A 21,634-nucleotide genomic window follows, 5' to 3' on the forward strand; every position below is an offset into this window, starting at 1 on the left:
GTTCACCCTCATAAACATAAGGATTGAGAGAATGTAGCAATATTAGGAGAACACGTCATTGAAAGTTTGAGGAAAATCGGACAACCCGTTCAAAAGTTATGAATTTTTGAAGTTTTTGTGTAGTAACCGCTGGATGAGAAGACTACTGCGGTGTATGAATAACTTAGATGTCACATGCGTACAACAATATAAGGAAAATATAAAGAGAATTTCACAAAATTCCATCTTTTGAAAAAAGTACATATTCCCTTGACTCGTTACCGACATATGTTAGGGGTAATATTATTCCCCCTGCTTTTAGAAAGAGACAAGTCAAGTGCTCTTTTATTATGCGAAAAAAGTGAAAATATGTTGAATTTTCTTTACATTTTCTTTATCCTGTTGTACGCATATGACTCACAAGCTGTAGTAGTCTCCTCATCCAGCGGTTCCAACGCAAAAATTTTAAAAATTCATAACTTTTGCATCGATTGTCCAATTTTCCTCAAACTTTCACTGATGTGTTCTACTAATATTGTTGCATTTTCTCAATCCTTATGTTTATGAAGGTGAACTTGTCCTTTAAGACGTATCCGTGGGACACTGAATTGGGATTTCACCAGTGTTGCACAACAATCTAATTTGTTGAATTTCATTAGCGTTCACTGCAAGCTTGTTCATGTGCCACTACTTTCTTTCAAAATTTCTCATCATTTTTTCTGTAATGGCTTCTTCATAACAATATTTCAAACAGAGTGCGGGGGGAAAAAGGATATTGTACCCCCAATCTAATTACAGTGGTTTACAAGATCCATGTTACCAGTCCCCTTGCATGTCTCAATTATCGATGCTTAGCCCGGGCAGCTCTATCTAACTCACAGGCCCTTGGGTGGTGATGGGAACTCCTTCAACAATTTCCTGGCGAGGAATTTTAACTCATGAAACATATCGCTGGCATTTACACTTTCTTTATGTTTTTTCTTCTCCTTCCTTTAACTTCTCTGTACCTCCCCCAACCCAGCAGGTGTTATGCCTGTGACAGCACCTTGAAAAGTTCAGGGTTAAAGGTGTGATTATCAATCTTGGGATGCATGCCGTAACTGCTACATGACTGCCTGTCACACGAATCCTTCTATAGATCCATCTGCTTGCTTTACTTGGATGGGCCATGAATTAAAAAGTGCAAGTAATGACCAAGAAAGTATCAAGTACATTCGTACAACATTCATGATCCCAACATAGATGAAAATGGGAAACTAGACACAATCTGAATGGTGATGGTATCAAAGATTGAAATAATAACGACAATATCAAAAATAATGGTTAAAATCATGACAATGTAATAATGGAAATTAATGTCAGCATTCTGATAACTAATTGTACTGATAGCAGCAAACTGAAGAATTGTTATGTGTCTGCTCATTCTTTGAGTAAGTATTCATTTAGCAGAGTAATATATTCAACAAGTCTGACCTTAATTCATTGTCTGAGTTACATGTGTGATCAAATTTCCACAATTCTTAGTAGTTAATGACTTTCATCAGAAACAGCTTCCATCTAATGGTAACTTCAATGGACAAAGAAAGCTGAGTATCTTTTTACTAAATATCAAATTTCTTGGCTGCTCTTAACATCATACAAGAATTAATCCCAGTCCTCCATTTCAAGAATGCTGTCAATCTTTGCTTTATCACACAGGAACAGCTTAGGAAATGGCTTCATATCTCAACAGGGTAAATCAAACTAGCAGGTGCATACAAATGATTCGATGCACCTGTGGAAAATTCTGAGGAGGTCACCTTCCATGCTCAAGGTTGTACTGTACCCTAGCCTGTTCACACACACCAGAAATTTAACGGTTTTCAAATCTACAGTACATTTTTAATCATACATGTAATAAATTTAAAAAACCAGAACCCTGTGAGTAGTTGAGAGATTTAGAGATTTAAAGTGCTTCACTTGCAGCTGAAAGCTCCTTTTCTTTTTTTTTTTTCTTTCTTTGCCACATGATTATGGTGGCACACAAAATAAATTTTTACTTCGCAACCAATAACTTGTGTGTGAATGGGCCTCCTGAAAAGAGAACACGACATAAACGATAGCTAGTGGCTTCTATGAAGCACTATCACCTCTCCCAAGTAAAACAACATATCGTAGAAAAATCTTCCTCTTGCATGTTTTTCATCAGTTTTCCTTGTCCATCTCTTTCCATTCGTCTCATGTAACAACACCTGCACCACTTGACCTACAACAAGTTTTGTTAATTTGGAAAGCCACCAGCACTGAGCATTTCGGGGAAAGGCCTAGTTGTTCAAGAATGTGGTTATGAAAGCAGTTCTTTTTCTCAGAAATTGTCTACTTGTCTCCAAAGTTTCCATGTCTTGTTCTGTTTTTTAATCCACAAGGTTGTAACTTGGATAAGAGAAGACCTAATTCTCTACCACATCCTCTGATTTCATCACAACAAGGGGGCAACAACCTGCCTGTGATTGGCTATCAGCACTCCACAACACATGACCTTCCGAGAACACACCAGAAGTGATCACAGATTTAGTTACAAGCTTCTTTCCTTCCCCTGATGAATAATGAAGTTATCTTTCCGTCCCACCCTATGTCTCTGAAACCTAAACAACATGCGTAATGTTATTTGTCCAAGGATACATATAAAGCAGTTTACAGCAAAAGCAAAGTCGTGTGATTAATTCTAAATTATAACGTGCTAGTGACGAAAGACTCAGTGCATCAAGATTCACTCATATTAGAAGAAACTATTGTGCTAGATCACATCAAAAGTATCATGTGTGCTAATTAAAAGTTCCCAGCGAGAAGAAATTGCACTCATGGCCAACTGCTGACCCTGTTCAAAACAGGAACTCCTTAAAATTGGCAATCGTGGCCTGAATTTCCCTTCATGCGGGACAAGAGGGATTGTATTCATTACGTTAATTTGTAACTTTGTCCTTCAGTGCATTTCAGAGTTATCCTAGATCTTCAGATGGTTCCCTTTAACACCATATAAATTTGTTTACACCATTATTTGATTTTAATTACAGCAATATAGGAATAAATGATTAAGTAATTAAATATACTTAATACATTTCATGAGGCTAGACATTGTGCTCAATAAATCATTGCTGAAGAACAAGACACATATTAAAGATCATCCTTTGACTAATTTAAGTTTTCCCTTGTCGCAAATATTGCACAAGGACCATATTCAATAAACGTGCTGTATGTTCGTGAATAGGGGATGTATGCACTTTACAGTGTACACATGCACATGATGATTGTTATACTGCCAGATCTAAGTGCTATTCTTGGTTGACTGTTTACATGCCAAAACGTGTCTCCTGATATTTTAAGGTATTTCCTTGAAAACACAATGAATGTGGTACAGTTTACTGTAAAACACAATATTTTCACGAATTGGAGCTGACGGCCTTCTTCGCGGCATGAAATTTACGCGGGTTGCCACAGGCATTCAATGCGTATAGTGTAGACAAGAAATTTCACATGTATTTTAATTTCACGAATCTTGGCTCTCGCAAAATTTGCAAAATTAAAATGCACGCAAACATTCCTCGTTTTAGAGTAAACAAGACTGTTCCTCCAGGTGTGTATTATACTTATAGATTTATGGATAGATACATGTATTTCCACGAGGACCTGTTGGCTAAATATCTGTTTCACCTGTTCTTTTTGCATATTTCAATATCTGGAATCCACTTTGCACATATAGTTGTTTATCTTGCTCTGTCATGTGAGCCTAGAGGAAGCTTTCAGGTTGCCAGAAATAATAACCTCAATAACAAAAGATATAGATGCATAACGTTTGAAAATGTTAGCTCAATGGTTTTGTAGGACAATAACACTAAAGATTAGGATCAGGACACAAGTGAGCTTTTGAGACTCACACAGTTCATTCTAAAAGGATAGTTTATAGATTATCATACACAGTCCAACTGCCAAAAGCAGTTTATCTACATACATTGCAGTTGTGCAAAATGAATTCAAAATGGTCTTGTATTTGTTTACATTGACTTTCTGAGATTTCCCTGGCAGGGTTTCTGAATGTTCACACACACACACACACACACACACACATATGTGCCAACACACACACATACATGCTTATAATTTTTTTTTTCCAGATATACTAGTAGGCCAGATGCATTTCTGGTTACATACAACTACATGCAGAGTTTACAGGTTTTCCAAATGTTCAAAGATACTTTTTTTGAACTCAATTTTTGCTCACACCCTTGAACTGTGAATCAGAGATTCAAAGATACTGCCCTCGCTGGCAAGTAAAGTCAGATTATCATACATGACTCACACGATTCCCTCGCATCATGACATGCCAGCCACACAAAAGACATGAACAAACATACACCTCAACATAGGATCAACAGAAACACTTCCTGGTGTTTCCCCATGATAGCTGATGGTATGAGACATCTATCTGATCAATTTCAATGTATAACTTTTGTGTACAATGTATCTTGCACTGAGAAAGCAATTACTATTAACTAAACAATATTAAACCCATTGGTAACGGCACTGAAATCTGCACCTATATCAAGAGGTACCATGAAAAGTCCTCGCTATGGCAACGTATTAAATTAGGTGAAATTTTATTCAATTTTTTAGTTGGGAGGTAGACTCAGAAGGAGGACTAGTGAGACTCATTATTAAAGACCAATGAGGACTCTTCATTGGGTGTGATTTAAAGGTCTCTATTCAATTTCACTGACGGATATATCTCTCGTCGCTCAATTTCCTTCTTCGGGCGTTACTGTCACTTTTTTTTTTTCTAGAGCGCAAGGTCTCGGGAGTTCTTTTTCCTTTAACTGCCATCCTCGTCAGCTGTCGAGTCCACGCTTTCGGGGGAGATGCAGCAGAGTTGTTGGCGCAGCGTCGCGACCCCTGAATCTCCGAAACAGCTGTGTCGCTGAATGAGTAGCCAGCTGCCTCGGTTTTTGCCTCCTGCGCATCACGGATCTGCTCAAATTTGTTATCTGCGCGGGCAAACTTTTACAGCAGAGAGCTCTAATTTCCTCCTGACATTTACTCAAACTAGACATGTCACAACATTCACAAAATTCATTGTTTCTTCCATAAGTGCCATCGATATAGAGGCAAAAGAAAATGATGTATAATCATAAATAGTCTTTCAGAAAAGACTTAAAAAGTTGTCTGTCTAGTGGTTGCTCTCTCACAAGCATTCCATGCTTTCATAGAAGCTACGTGAAAAGAAAAAAATCATAGCTTAATTCAATTAAATTCAATTTCATGATTCAATTTAATTTTCTGGTAGACAAGTTTTGAAACATATCTTCATTACAAACAAACCTCTGAAGACTTTCTTATTGTAATACACGAGCACTTGGTAGATATAGGCTACCCTTTTTGTTGGCTTCAATGCACTTTGTGTTTTTTTTTCCTTATTCTTCCAATAAGTTTCCATATTCTTATCCATATCATGAAATGTAAGCTATTACGATGAAATAACATGGTACAGACTATTTTCTAATTAGCACTCAATCAGATCATGGCTCTGCTAATGTAAACACTGCATTATGCATACCATGTTAAAGCTCCAACCCTCTACAAGATTCGGCTTAATTTGTATTCCTAAATAAACCCATCGAACTCGGCACTCAATCCATGAATTAATCTCCGTCATTTATTTCTCCCCAGTCCACAAATTTGTAAATGCACTAGCAGACATCCTGGTCAAGAAAAAAAAAAATATTTAAAAAAAAAAACCTGAAAAGCACGACAACGTAACTCATATTTGCCCAATATCGTAGAAGGCAAACACAGGAGCCATTCACGCGGCATAATTAGCTGGTCCACTAATTAGCCAGCCAAGCGCACGTTTCTTGCTAATTAGATCTATTCAATAGCATTTGGCATGATTACAGAGCGTGAGGGGGACAGGGGGGATCCATAAGGCAGGTGAATGACATGGAAGTAATTACTCTCCACAGACTACAGTGGCTCCTTTCGCACAACACGACTTTCACACCGTGTCATACTTGGCACTTGGACGCTTTCACACAGCAAAGTAATCTCATGAGTGATCACACTTTCATAATCTGATTTCGAGTTACAAGCATACGAGATGCTGCAAAATGTGTCTGCACAAACAGAAACACAAAACTGATATTCACTAAAATAACATGCCATGAATTCTATGATGGGCTTTGCAGCAAAACTTGCAGAATTTTTAATACAAATGCATGCTAAAATATGTGTATGTATCTTAAATGCATGCATGCACTGTGTATACGTATCAAGTGAAAAGAACATAGCTTGTCCATGTGAATATTATTTAAGGTTAGCTAATATTTCTTTTAGATGTAAAGCCATAAAGACAACAAGCACACAAACAGAAACAAATGAAAGTTGATTAGCAAAAAAAAAAAAAAGCACTGGACTATCAAAGATATTATGTGCTAAACATGATAATTGAAACATCCCTTTCTGCTTCAAAATGTATTTAAAAAATCAAAATCTAATTTAGATTTATAACTTTCTAAGTAGTTTTAAACACATTTATACATGATTTTCGACCATTCAGAAAGCCTACAGGTATTTATTTTTTATCACTACAGCAAGGTACTATACAACTACAACAAGTATGGTTACAATGTTATTCGAATGATTATTAGATTGTAAGTAATATATTTAAAAAAAATTAAAAAAATATTTTAGCAGTGAGTACTTGATGAGAGTGACATACAGATTTGGGCAAAGTACCCTGCTGTGTACAGCACTGTTGAAATTAGAGTATCCAGATAAGGAGTACAGCAAAGAACGAAGGTGTTTCATGATTTGGCATTCTAAAAATGTACAAATAACAAATATTCTCCAGCTGAGTATGATTGCACTGCGTATGTCATTGACAAAACGATTTGAAAATCATTCAGAAAAGCAAATTGGCCAAAATATACCCCTACAAGAGTATTAAAATATTTAGGGGAGTTCTAATTGAATGATTAATCGTAAAATGGTGTTAATCAGGAAAGGGAGACAAGCTCTCAAGAAAAAAAGTTTTGATTTTTTTTAACTTCAAAAATGGATATGAACTGAGATGATAAAGAGGAGATCAAGCTTCGTAAGGGTAAATCACGCCTGCAATTGAGACTTCAGCTAAGTGGTGAGGCCATGCAAGTGGGCACTGCTTAACATATTAGCTATTAACCACATCAGTCAAAAGGGGTCACTTTACAGGGCTTTGCTTCCATTTCCAAGGATTGTGGAATCAATTTCATCTTTCCCTCTAGTCAAAATGAAATTCCTGAAGGTCCAAGGCCACATGGACAAGAATATCTCTACGCCCTTTCCATGGGCTTAATACCACGTTTTGTCAAATGTAAATTTGTACCGCTTCCTCTCTAGCCAGTTTACAGCTGCTCACAATTTTTATCAATTGGGCCTGTACATGAACATGTTTGAAGAAACAGGACCTCATCAATTTGGCCAGTTTTGAATCCTGAAGGTGTTCTGGGGGCGGGGTCTCTATTGTTGCTACTACTTTTAACACTGCAAAGGTATGGCTCAACATTAGTGGTGGCCCAGGGCCACCATAATTGATGTCAAGCCAAGATTCAAAATGGATCATTATATCTTTTTTCCTTTTTTGTTTCGGGCCACCACATATCTTTAATAGACCACCAAAATTTCAGATTTCAAGACTCGAGTGGCTTGAATGGGCCACTAGAGGAAAAAGTTAGGAGTGTTAAGCCCTGGCAAAGGAATGGAAAAATAAAACAGAGAAGGTCTATCGGTGATGGCATGAAAAGTAGGTCTTAGCCGACTGTCTTAGCATCCGTCTACTAGAAATATCTTGGAACTTTTCACTTGTAGTAGCCTGCAGCAAAACCATTTTTATATGACTCCATGGAAAGGTTGCCTAATTGGTTGTTGATCAGGAAGCCACCATAATCTGCTCTAGCACCTTCAGTTTCGCACCCACATCAAGTCCAGCAAAGCAGCCGCACATGCACGATGATTACCCGTAAACAATCACCTGCGTAATTAGCACAGCACATTTCTACGGGAACATGCTGGACACATGGCGCGGTCTACACGGGGCAAGCGGGGAATGGCATACTTGTATTTGTTTTGCGATCAAGGTGCCAACGACACAACTGCGGAGGAAAAGAGTTTCGGGTTTCCCAAACACAGCTGCTGGGTTCTTATTGCAATTGACACTTGGCATTAATCCTCCGGGGTCGTGAATCCTTCAGAATGCTGTTACGCTTGCTTGGGCCTTGCTGTCCCATGACAGCATGTATGAATAGCTGCGAGGCCAGAAATATCAAAGACGTATTTCAAAGGCACCCATCTGCAAACTTTGCTCTCGGATGTTTTTCGTAGGTTGTTTTCATTTATCCTTCATCATCTTGCGATAGTCATCACAAACAAAATTCTGCTAAGTGTGGGATATATTCTGCACGCTTAACAAGTTACTTAACAGCACCATTCATACACTCTGCACTTCTCTCTGGATTGTGATGCAATATATTAGAGTTATTCATGACCATGTATGGTAGGACCACCTGATTCCCAATAACAAACATACACGATTCCCCACAACAACAACAACAACATGAAATTACAGAGAATTAAAAGGCCTTTAACTCACTACCTCAGTAATTCAATACAAAACTTTAGCAATATTGTGCCAACTTCACATCAGAGCGTTTGTGGGCAAGGATAGAATGGACTCTTGTACCAGATTCACTAGAATAGATAGCATGCCAGCCCTGCCCAGTCCCACACACTGCATTTCTTGCTGGGAGAGATAGATACCTAACATGAGTGGATAGTTGCTTGCACAAAGATGTTAGCTTACCTTGAGGCTGTTGATGACCAGATCTCTTGCCTGGAGCTCCGCCTCTAGGAGTCCAAGAAATCGCATCAGATCAGACTTGGAGAATTCCATCAATCCCTTGCCTTGCTTCTGTATATTGAAAAGCGTGTAGACAAGAGGAAACCCCATCATTGGTAAAAGCAGGTTCCTATAACAATTCCACAAGAAATGCATGCACACGTATATTATTCACCACCACAGAACACACAAAAGTCTTATAATTAACAAATTAGATAACCAGTTGTTGTTTTTTATTTGTTTCTTTTTTGTTTTGTTTTTTACTAATCAAAGTCCCTTGGGCATTCACAAAAAATTAACTGATGAAACAAAAAGCACTGTGTATGTTATGTACCGTATAATGTGAATGTTCTATGACCAATGCATTGCTTCAGCATTACCGGAACACTGTAGCACACATGTTAAAAGCAATTACAACAAATGCCATGATTGATACAGAATCACCTTGGCTTTGATGGAGTGTAGATCACATCATACCATACTTATCATTTTATATGCAGTGCTTCTCGACTTGACAACTGACAATGAGGGTGCAGGCAATGGTGAGGCTCAAACAAAAATCATTACCGAAGCAATGATTACTGTATACGCCATATATTTCGCGAGTCTAAATTTTCGCGAATCGGGAATTCCAAATGATTTTGCGAGTGGTTAAATTCGTGACTGTGGAGTCCAGTACTGAATGGAAAAATGTACATGCGTACGTCACATCCACATCAGGATCAGAGTCAATATTTTTGCGTGTCTTTAATTTTGCAAATAGCACCTGACTCGCGAAATTCGCGAAAATAAAAACCTCACGAAATATTTGGCGTATACAGTAATAGGAAGAAACACAATGTGACATCTCCTTTGCCAATCTTATTGTATCTCTTAACTCTCCTCCCATTAATAATAGTACAGAAAGTGACTCATCCATAATGGATCTGCTCTGATTTGGTTGGCTGAAGAGAGCGAAGTATTAATGAATAACAGCTCATCCCATTCCATGGGATCAATCAAGAATTTGTCAACAAATGTATGTATCCTGTACTTAGAATGCATCACAGCTTCCAATGTTCCAACTGTAAACAACCCAGATAGACTGTACAAAGCCAGTGCTCATAGATGGTGTAAACAACCATCAAGGATGGATGGCTGTTTTGTTTTGACTTCTATTTTTTTTTTTTTCTGTGGGTGACCAAATATACAATCAGTGAGTCAAGTGAGCGCCAGCTACAGCAGGGGTTTCATTGGTTAAACTTGGATCTATATCCTACGGCCATTCAGTTCAGTATCTCCCCTTTCCTTTGACCGATATTTACTTGCTATACCGCACAGTCAAAGACAAACAACTTGACTGCAGCCATGATATCTAGGGATCCAAGCAATCTCATATGATTTATTTTCAATTTTCACTTGTCAAGATTTTCTTCTGAAATACACTTAAAGAAGAAAAAAATATTGTCATACTTTCTCTGCAGTGTCGGTCCACTTTAATACATGACGTACAGTTTGGCATGCCTGAATTGGTATCCAAACATTTCTCACATGAGCTTATTAAGTGACTGCAGAAGAGAATCTCCAGCCTTTTGGCAGTGATTTACCAACATTTCATATGAATTTTCAAATCAGGAAACTAAAGAGATGCCCGCACAAGGCTGATTCATGTGGCCAAGGGAGCTGGCATTAAGGGGCATGGGGCATAGCTATGCTTTAGTCATCTTTCTCCCAAAAGAGCGACGCCAAAGTGAGTCATTCTCTCCATCTCGAAACACCCCCCACCACCATCGCTGGGGAGCAGCAGTCGAAGACCAGATGCCCTTATAAATCTCATCAGAGAACACTGATGAAGCGTGGCTCCCAGCTTCTAGGAGGATGGATGGCCGAGGCGATGAGCATCATTGGTCACGGGAAGTGAGCTGCATCCCAAATCAACCGGTCCTCCTCCTCTCGCCGTGGAAACAGATGATGCCACGCAGAGAAATTTGGGGCAACGACTGCCGAGAATCCAACCAAATTGGTTAAATCCCATTACCATTGCTGCATCACTGCTATTCAACAACTGTTAATAACCTGTGCTTTGCTATTGGGCAAACCAAGATGAGTCTTGTTCACATTGCAGACATTTCTTCAAAAACTTTATGCTGAACAGCTTTCTGTATGATAACATGTATATCTCCTACATTGGATGGGCAGTGCAGGTAACTATTGTGATTAAATGTGATAAAATCACAGCCGACATATCTGGGCATGTTGCATAAGATACTGCCAAGAGAAATTCCATTTCAGAGGGGGGGGGGGGCGAGATACTGGCATGGGTGAAAGACAATGAGGCAAATTTTATGAATGGGCACACTTACTATCACATCACATACCAGAAGGGAGAACACTGCACGACCAACTGGATTATACTGCAACGCTCAACACCCCATCCACCTGCTCCGTCGGTATCTTGATACACAGTGGTAAAACGATGGGGCATTCTTCCCACCTTTCTGGTGATGAAATTGGCACGTGCGCATTTCCCCCGTCAATAGACCGGTTGTCTTAATGCCTCATGGTATATCAGGCTCTTTCATGTGGACCATCTTCCCCCATTAATTAACTCTGATCCAGGACAAGAGAATCAGGCCATGACTCACTTGACTCTGCAAACATCATTTTTCCTTCTCATTGTCATGGTGATGCCCATTACATCACAAACTATGGGGTTACATAACATTTTTTAATGTATGCCAGCTCGGTTCTAAGATGTTGCCTGGTGCCTGCATGATTCTTGTTCTTAATCCCTTGCAGATAATCTTCTTTGCTAAAGATGAGTGCATGGGATGGGGAGAGACAGAGACGGAGAGGGGGAGAAAAGCAAACATAGCTCTTACTGCTTACTTTCCAACCAATAGAAAAGATGCAAGAGGAAAATGCTTCTTCCAAAAATGTATGATAAATACATATTCATTCAGTATGTCAAGTGAAACTATGACATTAAGTTAAGGATGCAATATGAATGGCAGGACTTTGGCAGGCATCTCTATCCAAGTTGATAGCTCTTTGGGTGTTTGCTTGTTGTATTTTTTTTTTCATGCAGAGTAACGAAATTGTACTTTCTAATACTTTAGAATAATGACTATCATTAAACAAAAGCTGTTCATTAGAGCAAGTTTAAAGGGTTTACAATCTTCTCTTTTCTCTAAAGAAGAAAATTGCTCAATGTCATAATCTTGCATCATAAAATATATGCGTCAAGATCACTCCTGGGTCTTCTTCCAGAAGAGCCATTCAGGAGCTGAACAGATGTAGGGAAAGAGCCATATAAGGTAAAGCAGGAGAGATTTGGGAGCTGAGAGAAATACTTTGCCGGTATGAGTTCCAGAATTAGACCCTTAAGCACATCGATCGGGCGGGTCGCTCGACACATCTGGGCTAATTAATGAACCTGATTGAGCACACTGAGAAGAGGGTTTCTTGGCCTTGGCCTAGGCCTTCTCTAAATGAAATAGATTGCTCTATGCACGCAACCAGAACAAGAAGCAGAAAGAGGTAGTTTACTAAAAACATTCAGAGTCTTGGGTATCGCCCCCTCCCAGAGCCTAGTAATGAGTAGCAGTCAATCAAATCTGTTCCCACTGAGTAATTACATGCATACATCATAGGCCTATACTTGGAATCCAGCAAACATTTCTTCTTGCTATGTTGGGCAAGGCTAAAGTGTGCATTGTAGCTAGGAGGAAATGCCCTTGTAATGATGTGTAGCTTGATATTTGATGTATTAATAGATACATTGTAAATGTATTGACTAACAGTAAAACTGAAAAAAAAAAATATAAACCTCGTGAAGCAGTTACTTGTATTACTTTTTTATCTTGTGTACGTATGTTTTTGATGCCGATTTCAAAGTGTAAAACCTTCCTCATTTCTTTTACTGTATATGCCATATATTTTGTGAGTCTAAATTTTTGCGCATCGGGAATTCCAGACGATTTCGCGAGTGGTTAAATTCGCGATCGTGGAGTCTTGTACCAACGGAGAAAATAATGTACAGTAACACGCGTACGTGTACGTCACATACACATCGGGATCAGAGTCAATATTTTCGCGTGTCTTTAATTTCGCGAAATTCGCAAAAATAAAAACCTCGCTAAATATTCGGCGTATACAGTATTTGTTTGATATTTGACAACCTTCAGAGTAGCTTCTAAAAATGTGGAGTTGGGCATTCATGAAAACAAAAACTGATAAGATAAAAATTATTTTCCCGCTCTGAGTATTGATCAGTTATGTAATTTCTCATGCCGTACATGTACTTTGTATGGTTTTGATATTTCAACAACAAAATAAGGTCTACATATTGATTGGCAGCATTGTACATACTCTCTGACATAATATGTGCATGTCTATATTGGTATGTGTGTCTGAGTCTGTGTGTGTGCCAAGTGTGCAACGGATCAGCCTCTCTTCACTTCTTCCAGCTAAGATGGCTATGGCATGTCATCACACAGGGGAAGAATGACTCTTTGCAGTTCCACAGGTGCAACATGCACAGATACAATGAAAATATCTGATATTCACCACACATTCACATCCCGTCATTCCTTCCCCTCTACACGCTAAAATAGAATCCCCCAAATTTTGCCCCGTCGCCAAACCTAATAAAACATCGAAACAAAATAAAATGGGAGAGAATGCGCAGTCTGGCTGCTCCCACTGAATAATATAACTTGGACTCCAAGACTTTTGGGGGGCTGTTGTTGTTGTTTTCGTCTCTCAGTTGTGTCTTATCCTCCAGGGGGGCACCCTGAATAGAGTCCTCTCCATTTATGGCAACTTGCAGCCCATATTGCAGTCTGCGCTCCTTGACACAATACACTGCGGATAAACACTGCCCCGCGGAGCTCCTTGGCATTCTCTGAATGAGTCACAGGAGCATGTAAATTTGCCTTCTCCTTAAATAATTCCAAAATAACATGGATGGGGATTTCTCCACTCCCCACTTGCAGGGAGCTGGGGGAACGGAGTGGGTGGAACACCAGCATGAATGAAACATGGCCTCAACCAGTTCTGAAAGTATAAATTTTTCTATTGTGTTCTGGCTGGAAGGGGGGGGGGGGTTGTGTGGGTCAGGTGCTTGATTGATGATGGTGGGCAAATCACCGTTCTAGCGCTGCTTGCATGCTTTGTTCAGAAAACGTACAATAGGAAAATTCAAAGCAATCAGTTTGATTTATTTTCTTCAACTAAAATTGACACTATATCATACTGTACTTCTCTTCCTAAAAGTGAGGAACTACTTCTGTTGACATTTTGAGTTGCTGTTTGTATGAAGTCTCAAGGCAGGGCCAACTTTTGTATGCACAAATAACAAATTTTGTCTGACATGTGAAGAACACAATTTTGACTCTATATGCGATGATATCATAATTTCCATTATTACTGTAGAAAATTCATTTGCATCAATGATTATTTACGTCCTGTTGCATAAACCTTAATCAAACAAACAACTTCAAAGAATTTCCTACACTGTAGCTTGGTAACAGCGAACATTCATTCAAGATTTCTGCAAGTTGTCATGAACACAGCTTTCACTACCAAATAGTATACAAAGTGTAAATCTCTAGTCTCTTCCACAACAGATTCTCAGCTCTCAGTACGCAATACCACCATGCTTTAACATAATATAACATAACAATAAAATAAGTAAAACGCAATTCTACGTTAGATTCTATGATGCTACCCACTCTGAATTCAAAATTGTATACACTGTGTGCGATTACATGAACTTATGAACTCTCTTTAATAGCTACTCTTCTCTGTGGATGTGAACACAATATTACTAAAAGGGCCAGAGAAAAGCTAACTGTGCAAAGATTCACCTCTATACATCATAACTTGATACCAACAGGCACTGGAATTGTCTCTTAATGTCAAACAAATAATTCATATGAATTTCCACACATATTAAGAGCACTTTCGGTACATTACCCTGTCCCAATGTAAACATAACTTGAAATATGCTTTCAATATTTGCCAAGTATGAGGTAGGAGAGTGTTTTGTGATATACACAGGGTCTGATCTGCTGCAGACCCTCTGTGCAAATGCCAAGCTGTGCAGCTACAGGCAAGCATTCCTAAAATTCTTGCAATTTTCTTCCCCCACACCCCATCCCCACCATCAGCACCAGTGCAGGTAGAGCTCTGAAGATGTTGTACAAGCATTTCATTCACTGATGTGACAATTGTAGCCTGTGCCCCAAGAAAAGGTACACATATATATCTACTGAAAATATACAGACACATTTAGCTGCCTTCAACAGTGGTATGTGGTACATGATGGTTTGAGCACACTTCAAGCTGATATTACAATAGTATACTCTCATGTACTCATTGCCTACATGAACATACAGGCTTTATCTCATGACTATGCATGAAACACAAAAACATAAGGTATAAATTTGTAGACTTCTCTTTCTAAACAACCCTCTTACTGTTAAAACCATCTTAAAAACACGGTAGTATGGGGACACTATGGGGCAGGAAGGCTGTCCAAGTTTGAGTATATTTGAGAATCACTGTGAAGAATTGTGTTGTAAAGCTGAATTATTACTGCTCTCTGTTAAAGTATACACACAGCCAAAAAATCTGATGGGTGCTACCCATACTTTCCGAATGTACCCCGTTGGGCAGCGATTGAAGATCGATACAAACAGGCCACCCATGAATTTCCATGCTACCGGATCTCAAAAGGAAACCAGACCCCAAAGAGAAATGTGGATTGAGTGAAAGCAGCAACATTAGTAGAACACATCTGTTGTCAGTGAAAGTTTGAAGAAAATCCGACAATCAATGCAAAAGTTATGAATTTTTAAAACTTTTGGTGTTGGAACCACTGGATAACGAGACTACTTGAGTTTATGACATCATGCGTGGACAGTAATATAAAGAAAATAATAAAGAAAATTCAACACGCTTTCACTTTTCTAGCGTAACGAACGATCACTTGACTAACCACTTTTAGAAAGCAGGGGGAATGATTTCTACCCTTATACATGTGTCAATATCAAGTTGACGGAATGTGTAATTTTCATGAAAAATGAATTTTTGTGGAATTCTCTTTATATTTTCTTTATATTGTTGTCCACACATGACATCATGAATTCTAGTAGTCTTCTTATCCAGTCATTCACTAAAACTGTAAAAATTAATAACTTTTGAATTCATTGTTCGATTTTTCCTCAAATTTTCGCCGATGTGTTCTACTAATGTTGCTGTTTTCACCCAATCCACATTGCTCTTTGGGTTTTGGTTTCCTTTAAAAGGCATGATTATTTAAAAGTTGTGCATCTTTTCATGTTGAAACCTCCAAATGCTCCATGCTGCTGTATCATTGTTTTTACAAATTTGTGTTAGCTCAACTCAGTTGCTTATAATACTGATATCCATGTATTGTACATCCTGTAATATTTCATGCATGTGTGTGGGTGTGTGGGTGTGTGTGTGTGTGCTCCCGCATTTTCAAGTTGGCATCTATGACACATCAAGTCTTTGCCTTGTCTTCAAGTATCATCTGCAATTGATGTTATCCCGATCCTTCTCAAATCCGTACTTGACATTAGATCCCTCTGTTGGACTCTGTCCCCTCGTTCTTGGAGCTTTAAATAACCGATCGCGCCAGATGACAGCTATTCCCGTTCAGCATGATATTTGAAATCACACACTCCCTGCATGGTTCAGCCGCTGAGACAACATCAAAACTGAGACTCACTGTTCTGCAGCTCCTCCAAACATGCCCTCCAATCACCCCCCCCCCCCCCAAACACGTCCAAGATGTAAGTCTGCGATACAACAAGGCTGCATGAATATAGCTTATCGATGCGCTGATGAGCCCCCATTAACGCTTGCGATTCTGGGGGAAGGGCTGACGTCACGACAAGTTGCAAAAGGAAAGAAATTCTGTGAATGAGTCGGCACTGATCCAGAAATAAATCCTTCGTCCACTGTGATGATGTTCACCAGAGAATATGGAAAGGACTGCTTTGGAAGAGCTCGCTCTTGCTTGGAAAAATTTGCTTCCATCAACTTGCAAGTCATAAAACTGCAATAAAACAGCAACATCAAGGAAATGACTGTAAGCATTTTAGTTGTTGCAGCAGTAGTTGCAGTTGGTACCACTTTCAAGTAGTTTCAGTTTCTTTGTGACAGGGCACTATGAGATGAAAACAGAATACACAAATTCATTACTTGAAATCACAAATATTGTCTAAATTAACAAAAGGGAATTTACCCATTTCAGGTTGTAATTCCTGCACTATTGAATACAGCACACAATGTCTACATTGACATAAGAATGTAATAAGACAACTATGATACACAATGCAAAAGAAAGAATAATCTTTTAATAATTATATGCATTCAGAACACACTCCCATTATCTTCTGAACAATAGAAAAGGGTTCAGATTTTAAATCAGCATATTAAACAAAAGAATGAAAACAAATCAGTAGGCCTATACAGTGTCTAATTCAGTGTTTACAAACTTTCAAAATTATTCTGCCCTGAGGTATGCCAATGAAGAAATTATTACTGCATTCCCTTTTGCAGACAAAGTACACTGTACATATCACACATAGCAATGTCCATAGTTTGTGTCCATACCTGAATACTAATATAGTGTGCTGTATTTAGATCATCATCTACCCATCTGCAGAGAAGGCATTACAATATTCTGGAGATTTTTGTACATCAAGTTCAAATGCATTGGATGGCATACAGTGTTGACTAATCATTAGGGTGATTTCTTTTAAAACTTCACCGTACTTCCACGTTCCATGAATGTCATCACACTGTTGGGGTACACTGTGCACTGTAGGGAGGGCGAGGGTAGATTAGTGATTCATAGGGGGGCTGGTTATGTAATCACGAGCCCTGGACTAATAGCTAAACATGGAGAAAGAGGTTGGCAGCTAATGATGAGTCACAAGACAGCCTGATGCTCATACCAGTCACATGGTCTGCTTCGAGAGCAAGCGTCTCCACAGCTGCGCTCCCTCCTCCCACTTTCGACCAAGCTTGGAGAATGCCTGTTGTCTGAGAGAAACCCTCGAGCTTCCCTGTGAGCGGGATTAGCTCATGGAAATGTGTTCATTCTACGTACCAATGAGCGATCCTGACATGATCATGAGCAACAGTATGACATGATCATGATAACTTGTCACCCCTAACAGGAAATCACATAGAATGTTGCACTATGGATACTTGCTATCAAGCTCAAGAGGAGCAATGCTCGATGAAAAGTCTGGACTACAGTTTAAAGGACAAGTTTACCTTCATAAACATAAGGATTGAGAGAATGCAACAATATTAGTAGAACACATCAGTGAAAGTTTGAGGAAAATTGGACAATCGATGCAAAAGTTAGGAATTTTTAAAATTTTTGTGTTGGAACCGCTGGATGAGGAGACTACTACAGCTTGTGAGTCATATGCGTACAACAGTATAAAGAAAATGTAAAGAAAATTCAACATATTTTCACTTTTTTCGCATAATAAAAGAGCACTTGACTTGCCTCTTTCTAAAGGCAAGGGGAATAATATTACCCATAACATCTGTCGGTAACGAGTCGGGGGAATGTGTACTTTTTTCAAAAGATGAAATTTTGTTAAATTCTCTTTATATTTTCCTTATATTGTTGTACGCATGTGACATCTAAGTTATTCACACACTGCAGTAGTCTTCTCATCCAGCGGTTACTGCACAAAAACTTCAAAAATTCATAACTTTTGAACCGATTTTCTTCAAACTTTCAATGATGTGTTGTACTAATATTGCTACATTCTCTCAATCCTTATGTTTATGAAGGTGAACTTGTCCTTTAATAATCTCTGGACATTTCTTTCACCTTGAATAACTTGAACTCAACTGTACTCACACTTCATTTAGCTGACATAAGCCATTCTGCAAACCCTCCCATCAGGGAAACTCACAAATTGTCATTGGAATAAAATACGAAAATACATTCACCAGCAGTCACTATTTATCATATCGACACAAAAACAGTTCTGAGCAGTTGTTGATTATCAATAAAGCACGATAAAATGAATTTAACTACCTCACTTTCAGAGGAAGATGATAAAATATATAAATCAGGTCCTAATGTACCTCTTCATTATGTCACCTACCAAATAAGGGTCTAAAACCAGATTCATACGCGGTGTCTTTCTTTTTTTTCTTTTTCTTTTCTTTTTGATGAAGGAAGGGGAAAGTCGAGTGAGGGAAAGAGCCTGGATGTCCGAGGTTCAGCCTTCACTGCTATTTCTGGCTCCATGGATGACAACCTATTTAAAAAAGTCAGTTGTCATGGTATACACCCTTTCTACATCCTCAGATCAACACGTCCTTGCAGACATGCTATATTTGTACCTTGATATCTCAGCTCTACCCTTGATGGCTGAAAAAAGAATTTAATCTTTATATTTGATTCGGCCTTATGAAATGCAAGATAACTTCACACTCAATCAAAAGAACGGTGCAAAAAGGAATAAGAACACATTACATGTATTTCTTCAAATATTACATTGCATTTTTTCTGTGCACTTTGTGCAGAGCAGACAGTTATAGTTTCACAAATTCACAAACGCTGTTCTTCCATTATTTCTCGATACATTGACCATTATTTTAGTATTCACCGTAGTGAAAAAAGGTATAAGACTCTCTACAATCATTGACGTATTTCACGCCTACTTTTACTTCCGAAGGAGACAAACTGGCTACCGGGTACTATCCTAATACGTAACTCATCTCTACAGATATGCACAGGTGAACACATCCATTGAGAGTACCATTACAGGTATTGCTTGACATTATAGAAGGATTCTGTGTACTCACGGCCATTTAAGAGAAGGTTAAAGCCACTATTCACCATTTGCAGATGAAAGACAAAACAGCTTTAGTTCTTCCAAATAGTTCTAAAATGTGGGTTAGGGATAGAAACAATCAATGCTAAAATATTAATCAGTATTTAATCAATGTTAGATATTTTTTAAGATAAAAAATGTGAGCAATAGTTTCACTGAAATCATTTCTAGAATAAAATGGCTACAGTTATGATTTATCGAGAAAAATAACTTTATATCTCCATATATTTGTGGCTTCATTGTCAAACTTTTATATGGTAGGATGTTTTGAGATGTAACAGAAGTATGCATATATGCTTCCAATATGATAACTCGAACATTTTTGGATCACTGCCCCCAAATGGCTTCAAGACTCTCAGGACCACCCCTGTGAGATGCCACTGACATCTCGCACAGCATAGTTGCCAGAGGTAACGGTAGAGTTACGGCAATCCACACTCACCGATGGAGACGGCAGGGACGAGGTTTCCCGTGGCAACCACGATGCCCCTCGACTCGCCCCATACTTGCTGTAGCTGCCGTAATTCTTCCGACTCCTGCTTCCAGAAGACAGACTCATGGTGGCCAATGTCAAAGTCAGTCACACTTGGCTAAATTATCCCTGGATCACAATCACACATCACTTCCCGATTGTTATGCAGTCATTTTTTTTCTCGCTTCCACGCCATCAGACCATCACCAGCCTAAAGAAAGAGGCATCTCCATTCGGATGAAGCCCATTCAGTGCAGCACGATCTGGACTACAACTTTCCCTGTGTTTACTTTTCATGTTGTGGCACATGCATGAAAGATGGCGGCAATTTACTGCCATAAGATCGCTACCTAAATTCCACACTGACCTCTGGATGGACAATCCACCAGAGTCTTATAACAGCGGCATTTTATCACTCACACCACATGTCCATCCCGATATGTGACGATGCTAATCCAACTGACCATAAGGGCAGACATCACATGCAGGGCTATCTCACGGCAAATGCACCACCACTCGCATATATGCAGTTCACTGTGTCAATCCAGCCCTCCCTCTGACTACAGGCAAGTCAAGATGGCATGACTTCTGAGCCTGAAAACTGCACAGTACTCCCTGCACAGGGCTGGCCAGTCGGCCCCCTCACTGCAATCTCCAGCACTGTGTGACTACAGCAGGAGAGCTGGTTGAAGCATACCTACCTTTCACAACCTCCCCAGGCCAAATGCACATGCTGTATGCCCTTCCCGAAAGGGCAAACTGTCAATCCCTGCCACTCGAGACGACAGCCAGTAGCCAAGGAAGTTACGGATCGCCGGAATCTCTGCCAACGATTGACGTGATCAGGATCTGGGTTCATATTTGTTTTACCAGGTACTCATCCCAAAAGATAGTTCACACAGCCAGAGGATTAATCTGATGATCAAGGAACACACATACTTTGTACACACCCCTGCACTCAATTTCATCATCCTGGGCTAATTCATTCTTATTACAACAAGTACAAAATCGTACCAGCACTATTATTATGCAGAGCAAAATACTGCACTGTGTAACTGACTGAAGTGATAAAAGGACAAATTTGACATGAAACATATGGGTCTCGAAAAAAAAGACTTGTTTTACTTTTGAAAGGCAAGATAATAACTATTGATTCAGAGTCAATCATTTTGTCAAATTAAAGTTTGGCAGCACACCCTCTCTGAACAAATTATCACAGTGCTACACTGCAGGAAGATTAATGTCTGAAACCATAGACTAACATTCTTTTCTCTCATTCCCTTTGATCTGCATCTCCCTTGACAGCGATTATCCGCCCACGATGAATATGAAACTGTTCGGCAAATGTTTGTACTGCAAATGAAAAGGTGCAGGTGGTGCCAAAGCAGCAGTCCT

At 39.1% G+C, this 21,634-nt stretch overlaps 1 protein-coding gene across 1 annotated transcript in view; it reads right to left on the reverse strand.

The window, feature by feature from the left end:
- Window positions 1-21,099, reverse strand: part of LOC139724112 (uncharacterized) — a 121,606-nt gene extending 100,507 nt beyond the window's left edge. Inside the window, exons 1-2 of the mRNA XM_071635314.1 lie at window positions 20,210-21,099; window positions 8,846-8,953 (exon numbers count right to left, since the gene is read on the reverse strand). Of these exons, the coding sequence (XP_071491415.1) occupies window positions 8,846-8,953; window positions 20,210-20,326 (225 nt within the window). The 5' untranslated portion in view covers window positions 20,327-21,099. The remainder of the gene's footprint in view (window positions 1-8,845; window positions 8,954-20,209) is intronic.
- Between the last annotated feature and the right edge of the window lie 535 nt (window positions 21,100-21,634).

Source organism: Diadema antillarum, unplaced genomic scaffold (assembly GCF_040938485.1).
Source record: "Diadema antillarum isolate AM-2024a unplaced genomic scaffold, OU_Dant_1.0 scf00000207, whole genome shotgun sequence".
NCBI classification, from domain to species: Eukaryota; Metazoa; Echinodermata; class Echinoidea; order Diadematoida; family Diadematidae; genus Diadema; species Diadema antillarum.